This window comes from Erpetoichthys calabaricus, chromosome 3, assembly GCF_900747795.2.
Source record: "Erpetoichthys calabaricus chromosome 3, fErpCal1.3, whole genome shotgun sequence".
NCBI lineage: Eukaryota > Metazoa > Chordata > Cladistia > Polypteriformes > Polypteridae > Erpetoichthys > Erpetoichthys calabaricus.
Genome location: NC_041396.2, coordinates 48,083,387 through 48,095,822, shown reverse-complemented (window position 1 = coordinate 48,095,822; position 12,436 = coordinate 48,083,387). Strand labels below are relative to the sequence as shown.

The window sequence follows — 12,436 nt, the reverse complement described above, 5'->3', positions numbered from 1 at the left end:
TCAGCTATTTTTTTTGTAGATGTTAAAAATATACAGAAACAATTATACTTGCTACTTCCAACAGAGGTGTTATTATGGAAATGTTGGGAAGGTTTAAACTAAATAATAATAACAATAATTCTTTGCATTTATATAGCGCTTTTCTCACTACTCAAAGCGCTCAGCAATTGCAGGTTAAGGGCCTTGCTCAAGGGCCCAACAGAGCAGAGTCCCTATTGGCATTTATGGGATTCGAACTGGCAACCTTCCATTTGCCAGTGCAAATCCCTAGCCTCATAGGGATGTGTAAGTATGTAAGTCCTGTACTAAATGAGTACCCTAATAGATTTTTGGAGTACTGTAATGTTTAATGAAGAAAGATGTTATATAAAATAGTGTATGCTTAATTACATTAATCCAAAACTTATAAGTTGTGCAGCTAGCAATTAGCATACTTGTCAGTTCTGTGCTTGTTTATTGAAAACATCTATTTCTGTTTACTAAAGATGCTATAACACAGTTCAAATGAATTCAGGAATTTTAAATCAAAATATGATGCGCAATCCTTAATTATCAGGAGTTTCCAAGAACATTCAGGATGTAAACCTGTAAAGTGATGAAATATCAAACTATGATAAAATCTCCTCCCTTTTACTACTTCTCTTTTTTTTCATACAGACATCTAACTGTAACTGTCGCTTTCAATTTCACACTGGTGGATATGCATTACTGATCGTTGACCTTTATCATCAGTATCTGCTCAAACTGATTTTCTGCTTTGTGATTCACTGACAACTTTTGACAGTGCAGGGAAGAAGCAGCAGAAGTGATTTTTTCTCACATCTGTCTTCATGTAGTGACTTCTTGCAATTGTTTTCTCTCAACATTTAGTGCATTCTCATTAAAAATCATAAAATTAAATTCTGGTGATATGCTCATTTTTGAGACATGGTGTTACAGGAAAAGAGTTTTATGCCTTGTTTTATATAGTTCAAGTTCAAGTTCAAACACTTTATTGTCATTGTGTAACACAACGAAATTACTTTTTGTGACAGCCCCAAGGTGCATTTAAAGAAAAGTCAAATAATTCCAAATATGTTGTATACAGTGTTAAGTGATCAAGTAACCAGAGCAAATTATCATTGCTCAAAGTACAGCAGCATAAATTGTTATTGCACCTGTTAATGAATAGTGCATTACATATTATATATTGTATTACATTAGTATATTGCACATTACCAATATAGCTTATTGCACATGTTCAATTAAAAAATGGTCTCAGACTGAGGAGATTCAGAGTTCAGAAAGTTTATGGCAGATGGGAAAAAGCTCTTTTTTAGTCTGTTTGTGCCTACATGCATTGACCTAAAGCGTCTTCCTGACAGGAGGAGCTCAAACAAAGAATTTCCAGGATAAGTTTTGTCCTTGAGAATGTTTTTGACCCTTCTCACACAGCGAGTCTTATGCAAGAGTTTGAGTGATGGCAGTTCAGTCCCAATAATGGCCTCTGCTGTTTTTACGACCCGCTGCAGGGCTTCTTTAGCAGCCTTGGTGCAGCTGTTGTACCAGGCCATCATGCAGTTAGTTAAGATGCTCTCTATAGTGCATCAATAGAAATTAACCAGCAGCTTCTGGGGAATGTCAGCTCTCCTTAGCTTCCTGAGAAAATAGAGGTGTTGTTGTGCTTTGCCTATTATAGCCAAGATGTTGTCAGCCCAGGACAGGTCCTCTGAGATGGTGACTTCTAGAAACTTAAAGCTGGAAACTCTCTCCACAGCATCTGCATTGATTGTTATCGGACTGTGATCGGTCTTTTTAGTGGTCCTAAAATCCAGAATAACTTCTTTGGTCTTTTTGGTATTTAAGACCAGGTTGCTGGTGTTGCACCATGCTGTCAGATTCTGAACCTCTTCCCTATATGCAGCTTCATTGTTGTCTGTTACAAGCCCAATAACAGTTGTATCATCCACAAATTTAACAATAATGTTTGATTGGCTGCAGTGGGCTGGCGCCCTGCCCGGGGTTTGTCTCCTGCCTTGCGCCCTGTGTTGGCTGGGATTGGCTCCAGCAGACCCCTGTGACCCTGTAGTTGGGATATAGCGGGTTGCATAATGGATGGATGGATGGATGTTTGATTGGTGGATGGGTTGACAGTCATGGGTGAAGAGTGCATAGAGAAGGGAACTTAGTACACATCCTTGCGGCACACCAGTGCTCAGGGTAAGGGTGGAGGATGTGTGTTTGCCCATCCTGACAGACTGGGGGCGGTTGGTGAGAAAATCCATGATGTAGCTTCATTGAAATATCAATTAGAACTCAGTTTAGACTTGCTTTGCCTGGGCAACATTGTGCATAGCAAATGGTTGTCAGACTCAAAAGAAAAGAAGAGTTAATTTTTGCAGAGATTATTACATCTTATCAAAAATAAAGTTTTATCTGTAATCTGATCTATCTTAATCCCAACTACAAGCCTGTTATTAGATGGTAACCTGTTACCACCAGGATGATTTCCAGACTCAAAAGCAAAGAAGACTTACTTTTTGTCGAGATTGGAACATCTATCCAAAAATAAGGTCTTAGCTGTAATCTGATTCATCTTAGTCCCAACTACAAGCCTGTTATTAGATGGCAATCTTTTATCACCAGGATAGTGAGAAAGTGGACTCTAGAGGCGGAAGTAGCTCTGAATGACTGCTTCCAAAGTACACACTGGAAAATAATATGCAAGTGACATAGGGATGATATTGAGGGATTCAGTTACTGTGTCACAGAGTACATTATTGTACCCCCATTGCACAGCTTTCCAAAAAACAAGCCCATAATTACTAAGGAGCTAAAAAGTCCCCTGAATGATATGAAAAGTGTTTTCACATGTGGTGTCAAGAGGCCTCAAAGGGCATACAGAGAGTGTGAAAGGAAAACCTGAGTAAAGAGAAGGGAGCTTACTGAGCAAAAATAGAAAACAAACTAACCCAGAATATCACTAAATTTGTTTGGAATGGACTGAGCATCTTTACTGGACTGAAGCAAACCAGAGTGTAGGAGCTGAAAGGAATTGTGGACAACATATTGTATTTTTACAGTTCCAAAGAAGGCAGGCACATCTTTGCCTAATACCTACAAATCAGTGGCCCTTATACCCACATCATGAAAACCTTTAAGTACTGAACTAAATGAGTCCTTTTGTGAAGGGCCATGTTGACAACTGTAGTTTTTCTATTGCACCAAGATTGGAGTGGAAGATGTAGTTACCCATCTGCTCCACAAGTTGTTTATTCTGGACATCTGTATGCACTGTGGGGATTATGTTTTTTGATTTCTCTAGTGCCTTCAATACCGTCCAGTCATCCCTATTAAGGAATAAGTGCAGGGACATGTATGGTGTTCTGCATAATGGACTGTCTCTCCGGAAGATCACAATTTGTGAGGTTCAAGGACTGTGTCTGTGATATGAATTTGAGCAACACTGGAGCACTACAACGGACAGTCCTGTCACCTTTTTTCTTTATCCTGTGCACCTGAGACTACAAATATTAGAACATTAAAACACTCTAGACGAGAACAGGCCATTCAGCCCAACAAAGCTCGCCAGTCCTATCCACTTATTTCTTCCAAAAAAACATCAAGTCGAGTTTTGAAAGTCCCCAACATCTTACTGTCTACCACACTACTTGGTAGCTTATTCCAAGTGGCTATTCTTTGCGTAAAGAAAAACTTCCTAATGTTTGTGCGAAATTTACCCTTAACAAGTTTCTAACTGTGTCCCTGTGTTCTTGATGAACTCATTTTAAATTAACAGTCTCAATCCACTGTACTAACTCCCTTCATAATTTTAAACACTTAAATCATGTCACCTCTTAATCTTCTTTTTCTTAAACTGTATAGGCTCAGTTCTTTTAATCTTTCCTCATAATTCAACCCCTGTAGCCCTGAAATGAAATCAGCCTAGTTGCTCTTCTCTGGACCTTTTCTAGTGCTGCTATGTCCTTTTTGTAGCCTGGAGGCCAAAACTGCACACAGTACTCAAGTTGAGGCCTCACCAGTGCATTATAAAGGTTGAGCATAACCTCCTTAGACTTGTACTCCACACATCGTGCTATATAACCTAACATTCTGTTAGCCTTCTTAATGGCTTCTGAACACTGTCGGGAAGTCGACACCACGTCATGTCACTTGCAGAAACTATCTGATGATTCTGCTGTAATGGGGTGTATTAAGTATTTCTATACTTGGGGTTTAAGTATAGAAATCAGGTAGAGAACTTTGTTCTTTTGGCACAAAGAGAATAATGTGCAGCTCAACATCAGCAAAACCAAGGAACTGATTATTAACTTTCTCCACGCCAAACAGCCCTAATGTCTAGCCTGTATTCAGGGAGGTGGTAAACGGCCACAGATACTAAGGAGTCCACATCACTGACAGGATAGATTGGTCTAGTTACACAAAGAACCTTTTTGGATCCCAATTTTAACTATGTGTTATTAAAAAAGTGTATTTTATTTATCCTCATAATAAATATGATCACTTTCTATTATTGCTCATATTTTTGAAAATGACTATTACAAAAACATTTATTACATGAACTGTGATAATAAACTCTTTTTTGAAGTCACTAGAAAATATATGAATGCTCTATCTTTTGAAACTAAGTTTACAAGGCAGAAATTAAGCTAAGTTTACAAGAATGCCTTTGTTTGTTTTACATGTAAATACTAGGCAGATGTACTGAAGAAGGGGCCTGAGTTGCCTTGAAAGCTTGCATATTGTAATCTTTTTAGTTAGCCAATAAAAGGTGTCATTTTGCTTGGCTTTTCTCTACATTCATAATGGCAAACACGGTACAACACCCTAGTACTGCTAGTAACTGTTGCAATTCATTACATTGAAAATGATTACAAAATAGACTGGCCCCTTTGAATCTGAATTGGATTAAGTGGATTTGATGATAGATGGATGGATGGATGATCTTCAATGAGATGACTGTCTGCAAGGTTGAATTACAAGGTTGCATTAATCTTTTTTGCCTGCATGGCTACAGTAATTCTTGAAAGAGGTGCCATTCTGTTTCAGCACCCTTGTCACTGAATGCTCTAGTATCAGCCATTATATTATTTCTCTGTATGATGGATTATTTATATTACTGTGGATGGAGAATTCTGGGTGCCTTGAACTATTTCTTAGCTCTACAGTAGCCCCTCTGAGTGATTTACTACAAGACCTTGGAGCAATTATAAGTAAGGGAAGAAAAAGCAAAAAAACATATTTCATCAAGATGGGAACAAAACTCTGTTGTTGTTTCTTTGTGAAATTCAGCACAGTGTAGAAGTATAGTGAATTTAAAATATGCCAACTGTCAAAGAAATTAGTATTACAAAAGACAAGATCACCATTACAAATAGCTCCATCTGCTTGACTTTCTTTATCACAACAAGCCTGAGGGAGCCTCGTCATGTAATCAAATCAGATCAGTGCAAGGCTGCAGAACAGAGCAAAGTAACTATCTTAGTAAGCTAGCTTCATTTATGTGGCAGAGTCAAGAGCCACATTACTTTGTGCCAATCAGCATACAGATAAATGGTATAATCTTTAACACACCTATATTCTAGTATTACTTAAAGGTCCCAAAAGAATTAAACAGGTTAAGAGTCTTTGGTACACATTTACTATATTGAAAGAGAAATTTCTTATTTATAAATTACGAATAAAAATAAAAATTGTTAACTCTTATTATTTCATTGTTCCCTTGGTAATGTGCTGGGTACAGATGTTACAGAATATCTGAGTTAAACAGTGTTTTGTCTTGGTAGAGTAATATATTTTACTCTACTTTCCCCTTTTGTATTATTAATTTGTAGCCTTTGTCAGAATGCCTCAAATCTCACAGACTTACCACTGTTTATAAGGTATTGTACCATACTGTATAACTTCTCCCCACCTTCCCTTATACATCTACAACCTCAGGCAATAATTCGGTGTAGTAAAAGACAAGCAGGAGTTAAGTTACACATAAAATAATGTATTATTGATAATATTCATAAATAATAACAATATGCAAAGTACATTTGAATATTGGCAACCATACAACCTGATAAATGTTGATGTGTAGTTTCAGGTGGCACACAGACTTGTTAGTTATTTAAAATGTCTCTAGTTAAGGCATCATTGGTGGTCAGATTTCTTTAGAATAGGCTGCATGCCTGTCTCAAAATGGCTGCTGAGCTGTGCTCTTCATTGTGTTGTCCTTTTCAGTTCATGGTGTGAGATGGTCATTCATCAGTTTGGTAAGACAGAGAGTGAGATTAAGCAAGCAAATTTATAGGTTTTCTGTCCAGCCCCTACTGCCAATAGGGCGTTGTGTTTCTTTAAGTCTTCTGATACAACTCAGTTCCAAACAGCCATACTTCAGACCAATGGGGGAATAGAACACCTTCACACATGCCCCCAAAACCATATGTTAAGGTAAAGCTTGGCAGTTAGGCAGCCTGGCTTTCCTATAGGGGTTGACAGAGAGACTTTAGCAGAGAAACACTTACCAAACTGGTTTGAGGCTCCTCCCCTAAATCCTTTCGTAAATTTCAAAGAGACCCATTCTCACTAATGTAACACTAATATTACATTGCCTTGCCTAAGTTACAAATAAAGACATACAAAATATTTATCAACTTGTATGCAAAATGTCACATCACAACAAACAGGCAGTTATAGTCAGAAGCACATTACACATTCATACAAAAGGTTTTACCCTAATACAGCCATTGGAGAAAAAGTATGAAATAATGATGTAGTGGTGCTGCAATGGTAACCTGCCATATAATGATTCATTTGTTTTGTTGGTAAGTTATAGTCTGTCAAAGAAATAGTTACAAATAGAGAAAAATATTAAATTAGGTAAGAATAATGATGAGTAAATAACATACAAAAGTAAATAATTCATACATAATATAGATTTATACTTAATATAGGGGTACTGTCCTTATATATAAAATCGATTTTTAAGTCTCTAAAGATGAATCTGATGATAAGGTCAGATGACTGGGAAGGACGAGAGGAAACAAGCTGTGGATAAGCTGGAGAAAAAAAAAACAAAATCTGCAGAGGTTCCAAGGTCAAAAGACCACCCGGCCCCCACTTGGCATTCTATCTAACATAAATGTTCTTAAGTAATTTCTTCTTTTTTTTTAATGCTTTGTTTTAGAGGAGTCAACACTGTGTGTCTTGCGGGAAGTTGGGGTATCCACTTTCAATCAAACATCACAGGTTGCGGCATAGTATTCTGCTTTGATTGGGTGGTAGTGGTGCAGAATGCCACCACAGAAAAACTGGAAAAGAGAATAGAGAAAAGAAGAAATTAATAATGATTGCAAATTCTTTCAGTAATATAATTATATCTCGTTTATTAAAAATGGAACTAAAATGTAGCTATGAAAAAGTAAAATTATAAAAGTGGGTTTGTAGGAGTTTTCTAAAATAATCTGTAGCATTAGAATGGTGTTATTTGTATTGGTAAACAATTCCATATTTTTGGTGTGTAACAGCAAAAGGCAGCCTCACCACTTCTTATATGCTTGGCTCTTGGAATAATAAGCAGAACTCTACTAACGGAATGTTAATTTGCACTTGTTGTTGGTACATGTGATTCTAACCAATATTCTTTTTAGGTGGTGTATTTATAGACCTGTGTTTTTTTTTCTTTAGGAGTGTGTGGATGCTGTGGGGCACTAAGACCCCGATATAAAAGACTAGTAGATAACATCTTTCCAGAAGATCCAGAGGTGAGTCCTTACATTTTAATTTTTATTTGATGAAAGGTGACACTCCTCTGGCACAAAACTTTGTAGGGTAAACTTTAGCAAGTAGTAACTATTTAGTTTTACTAAAGCAGTAGTTTCACAGATGTGTATGGCAAAAGATTATATTAGAATTGCATAAAAATACACTAGTGAGTGTATCTCTTTTTGGTGCCATTTCAAGTGGGACAGTGTTTATTTTATAAATGGATATAAAGGATTCAATTATTACTTTTCCATCCATCCATTTTCCAACCCGCTGAATCCGAACACATGGTCACGGGGGTCTGCTGGAGCCAATCCTAGCCAACACAGGGCACAAGACAGGAACCAATCCTGGGCAGGGTGCCAACCCACTGCAGGACACACACAAACACACCCACACACGAAGCACACACTAGGGCCAATTTAGAATCGCCTGTCCACCTAACCTGCATGTCTTTGGACTGTGGGAGGAAACCGGAGCGCCTATCTAGATAAAATTGTTAAAAAGCAGTTCAGTCATATGTGCAATATTAAACAATTTTAATAAAACTGTTTTATAAACATGTTATATTTTTCATTTTCCCAATCTAGTTTTAACACTAGAATTACCAGAGCCTATGAAAAAACTCGTATATCCGGCCCACCTTAAATCGCTTCTTAAATCCGTTCACACCTCTCCGCCAGCATCCTTTGTCCTCTAAATGTGCTGATAAAAGACAAGCTGCCAGCAGCCGGCTATTCCATCCCCCCACCGACTTAGAACGTGAGCGAAGTTTTCAAAGCTCACGCCTTGATTGATTATGTGGGAGTGAAGTGGAGTTTTACAGTGGAAATAAGACATCATTATTCTAAAGTAATCTGTGTAAACACATTGTTAAAACAGAAACTTTTTCATATTTTAGTAATAAATGTTACAAAATGTAGTAGGCATAAACTATACAATATATAAAGCCCGAGTTCCAAAGATCAAATGAACACTTTCACAAAAGCTCCAAGAATGATTCAACAGCTTCTGTGGCATAGCATGCTAAGATTTGCTTCTTAGCGCAGAGCAGCTTTTCCTTACCTCACAGACCTGAGTTCGAATCCCCGCTGGGGATGACGTGTTGCTTTTTTTTTCTTTTCTTTTAAACCTCAAACGGACATAAAATTTATACATTGGTATGCACTGTCAGTTACTGAGATCGTTATATTTTCATGTGGGAGGCTCCTTTTCAAATATTTTTTTAACAATTGAGACTGCAATTAACAGGAACAACTGTCCTTATAACTTATTTTTAAGATCCATAACACACAGACAGACAGAGCACTGCGTAATAGAGAGACAGACAGGCAGAGAAGTCACTAGATATAGAAATAAACAGGGAAGCCACGTGTACTGAAAGAAAAAAAGAACATGTGCGTTGTCCCAGCTGCACTGAATAAGCACAGACGCTCTAACATCACCCCCCCCCCCCCACATCTGACTAAGATCGGGGGGGGGGGGGGGGGGGGGGGGTGATGTTAGAGCGCCTGCGCTTATTCAGTGCAGCTGGGACAACGCACATGTTCTTTTTTTCTTTCAGTACACGTGGCTTCCCTGTTTATTTCTATATCTAGTGACTTCTCTGCCTGTCTGTCTCTCTATTACGCAGTGCTCTGTCTGTCTGTGTGTTATGGATCTTAAAAATAAGTTATAAGGACAGTTGTTCCTGTTAATTGCAGTCTCAATTGTTAAAAAAATATTTGAAAAGGAGCCTCCCACATGAAAATATAACGATCTCAGTAACTGACAGTGCATACCAATGTATAAATTTTATGTCCGTTTGAGGTTTAAAAGAAAAGAAAAAAAAAGCAACACGTCATCCCCAGCGGGGATTCGAACTCAGGTCTGTGAGGTAAGGAAAAGCTGCTCTGCGCTAAGAAGCAAATCTTAGCGTGCTACGCCACAGAAGCTGTTGAATCATTCTTGGAGCTTTTGTGAAAGTGTTCATTTGATCTTTGGAACTCGGGCTTTATATATTGTATAGTTTATGCCTACTACATTTTGTAACATTTATTACTAAAATATGAAAAAGTTTCTGTTTTAACAATGTGTTTACACAGATTACTTTAGAATAATGATGTCTTATTTCCACTGTAAAACTCCACTTCACTCCCACATAATCAATCAAGGCGTGAGCTTTGAAAACTTCGCTCACGTTCTAAGTCGGTGGGGGGATGGAATAGCCGGCTGCTGGCAGCTTGTCTTTTATCAGCACATTTAGAGGACAAAGGATGCTGGCGGAGAGGTGTGAACGGATTTAAGAAGCGATTTAAGGTGGGCCGGATATACGAGTTTTTTCGTAGGCTCTGGTAATTCTAGTGTTAAAAGACAAGGCTACAAATGCAAACATATCATTTTTATTAAGATGTGGTTATTATAGTTGTTATATAATGTGGCACAAACATGACAAGAAGGGGCAGCAAGCACCAAACCTCCACGAGCAGCCTTGAATCTTGTATAGGACTGTAAATGAAATGTGCCTATTTAACAGTTCGAAATATTCTTATAAAAATCCCAAAACACACCATAGATGCTCTGCAATGGAAAGGGACCATCAAAATCACTGTCTTGAATGACAAGTCCAATACAAAAATCTTTATAAATAAAGAAATATTTATTGGTAGAACAAAAAAAGGCAAAACTAATGCAACAGGGTTTGCCCACTGTAAAAAGGCGACCCTCAAAAATCAAATCCTAAACAAAATCAAAAAGACAGATTCAAGAGTTAACTGGAAACAAAAGGAATAATACTCCAAAATATGCACCCTTCCAACTTCAATGAACCACTGCTGGAACAACCCCTTTCACTAAATATGAATGCTGAGGTAGTACCCAGCAGCAGTAATGTCAGGGTGGCCTAGACTCTTGGTTTTCCACCCACAGAACATAAGAAGTTAAAGCAAAGAACATAAAAAAACAATATTTACAAATGAAATAATTTAACAAGACAATATCAAAGAAAAATATAATTTTGCAAAAATGCACAGCAAAACCAAAAACAGAATTACAAATAAAAGATGACAACTTATAAATCAACACAGAATATTAAATATACAAGAAATAAACTTACGCCAGGACAATAACTCTGGCTGAACAATAACAATAGAATAATCCATATTACTAACCGAGAATGGTAAACTGGATGGACGCAGGGACATCCGGCCATGGGCCGTAGCCGCAAAAGACGTACTGTGCAAGCGCCCCCACAAAACCCCCCCTTCCAAGCAACAGAAACCGGATGCAACTAACCGAGAATGGTAAACCGGATGGACGCAGGGACATCCGGCCATGGGCCGTAGCCGCAAAAGACGTACTGCGCAAGCGCCCCCACAAACCCCCCCCCCCTTCCAAGCAACAGAAACCGGATGCAAAGCAACGTAAAATAAGAAATGAGGCGCCCATAGCACACAGAAAAAAGGAGTCAGACGCGAAACTGAACACACACAAACAAGAGAATTGAGACCCACGACACACAAATGAGGCAACGCCCCCAGCACAAAAAAAAAAAAGAAGTCAGACGCGAGCGCCACACAAACCCATTGGACACAAAACAGGACAGACTACGGACATAGCACATGAAACATACACAAAAAGCAGGATTCGTACCCACGACCACACTAACATAAATAAGAAATGAGATACAAAGCACCATTACTAAACGAAACGTCCGTATTAAATATACGTCATCTGAACACATTCAAATTATGCAGCATAGGTCGATCTCATTACACTGATGCACTATTAACCGTTCAACCACAGAAAAGGCTCCATATTAACAGTGAGTGCGATCCTCCTTATTACTTATCCATATTTAGACACCTGCTAAACGATTGCGCCACTTAGCTGACAACGCGCTCAATAATGAGTCCACTATTCATGAAAATTCATTGGGATTAATGAATGTCATTTGCAATCATTGTCATTCACTTAACTTCCCTGAAGAAACAACTGGCAATACAAGTAATGAATTTACACGTTATTGTCAAAAGGGTCAAATTTGACTGCCTCCTTTACATTCATATCCTGCATATCTACAGAAGCTTCTAACTGACGAAGTACCTGAAAGTAAAAACTTTATGAACTGCATTACATCCTACAATAGTTCATTTTCTTTTGCATCTAATGGCATCCACTCACTTACTCAACACCATTAATAAACTTCTACAAACGTGGATGATTAATAATATTCCCTTTGGAGGAAAGGTACTTTTATTAGGAGGAGATTTTACACAGTGCTTAGCTATTGTTTCACATGTCATGCGCTCGGCTATTCTTCAGTCCACCTTAAAATACACAGACAATTGGCATTGCTTTCAAAAGAGTTACGGAGATATTTGGAACAACAATCTCATTACACCAAATACCCCTTTTAACACAACGAACTATATTCTGTCCAAAAAATATTAATGTTGATCACATTAATAACCAGGTCATTTCATTACTTCCTGGAGTGGCACAGCTCGGACCCACGACCACACTAACATAAATAAGAAATGAGACACAAAGCCCCATTACTGAACGAACCGTCCGTATTAAATATACATCATCTGAACACATTCAAGTAATGAATTTACACGTTTTTGTCAGAAGGGTCAAATTAGACTGCCTCCTTTACATTCATATCCTGCATATCTACAGAAGCTTCTAACTAACGCAGTAC

General features: G+C 38.0%; 1 protein-coding gene across 5 annotated transcripts in view; it reads left to right on the top strand.

The window, feature by feature from the left end:
- Window positions 1–12,436, top strand: part of LOC114648002 (protein EFR3 homolog B) — a 157,219-nt gene that overhangs the window by 48,272 nt on the left and 96,511 nt on the right. For all 5 annotated transcript variants that reach the window (XM_028796772.2, XM_051925594.1, XM_051925593.1 and 2 more), the window contains one exon: window positions 7,675–7,751. In XM_028796772.2, coding sequence (XP_028652605.2) covers window positions 7,675–7,751 — 77 coding nt within the window. The remainder of the gene's footprint in view (window positions 1–7,674; window positions 7,752–12,436) is intronic.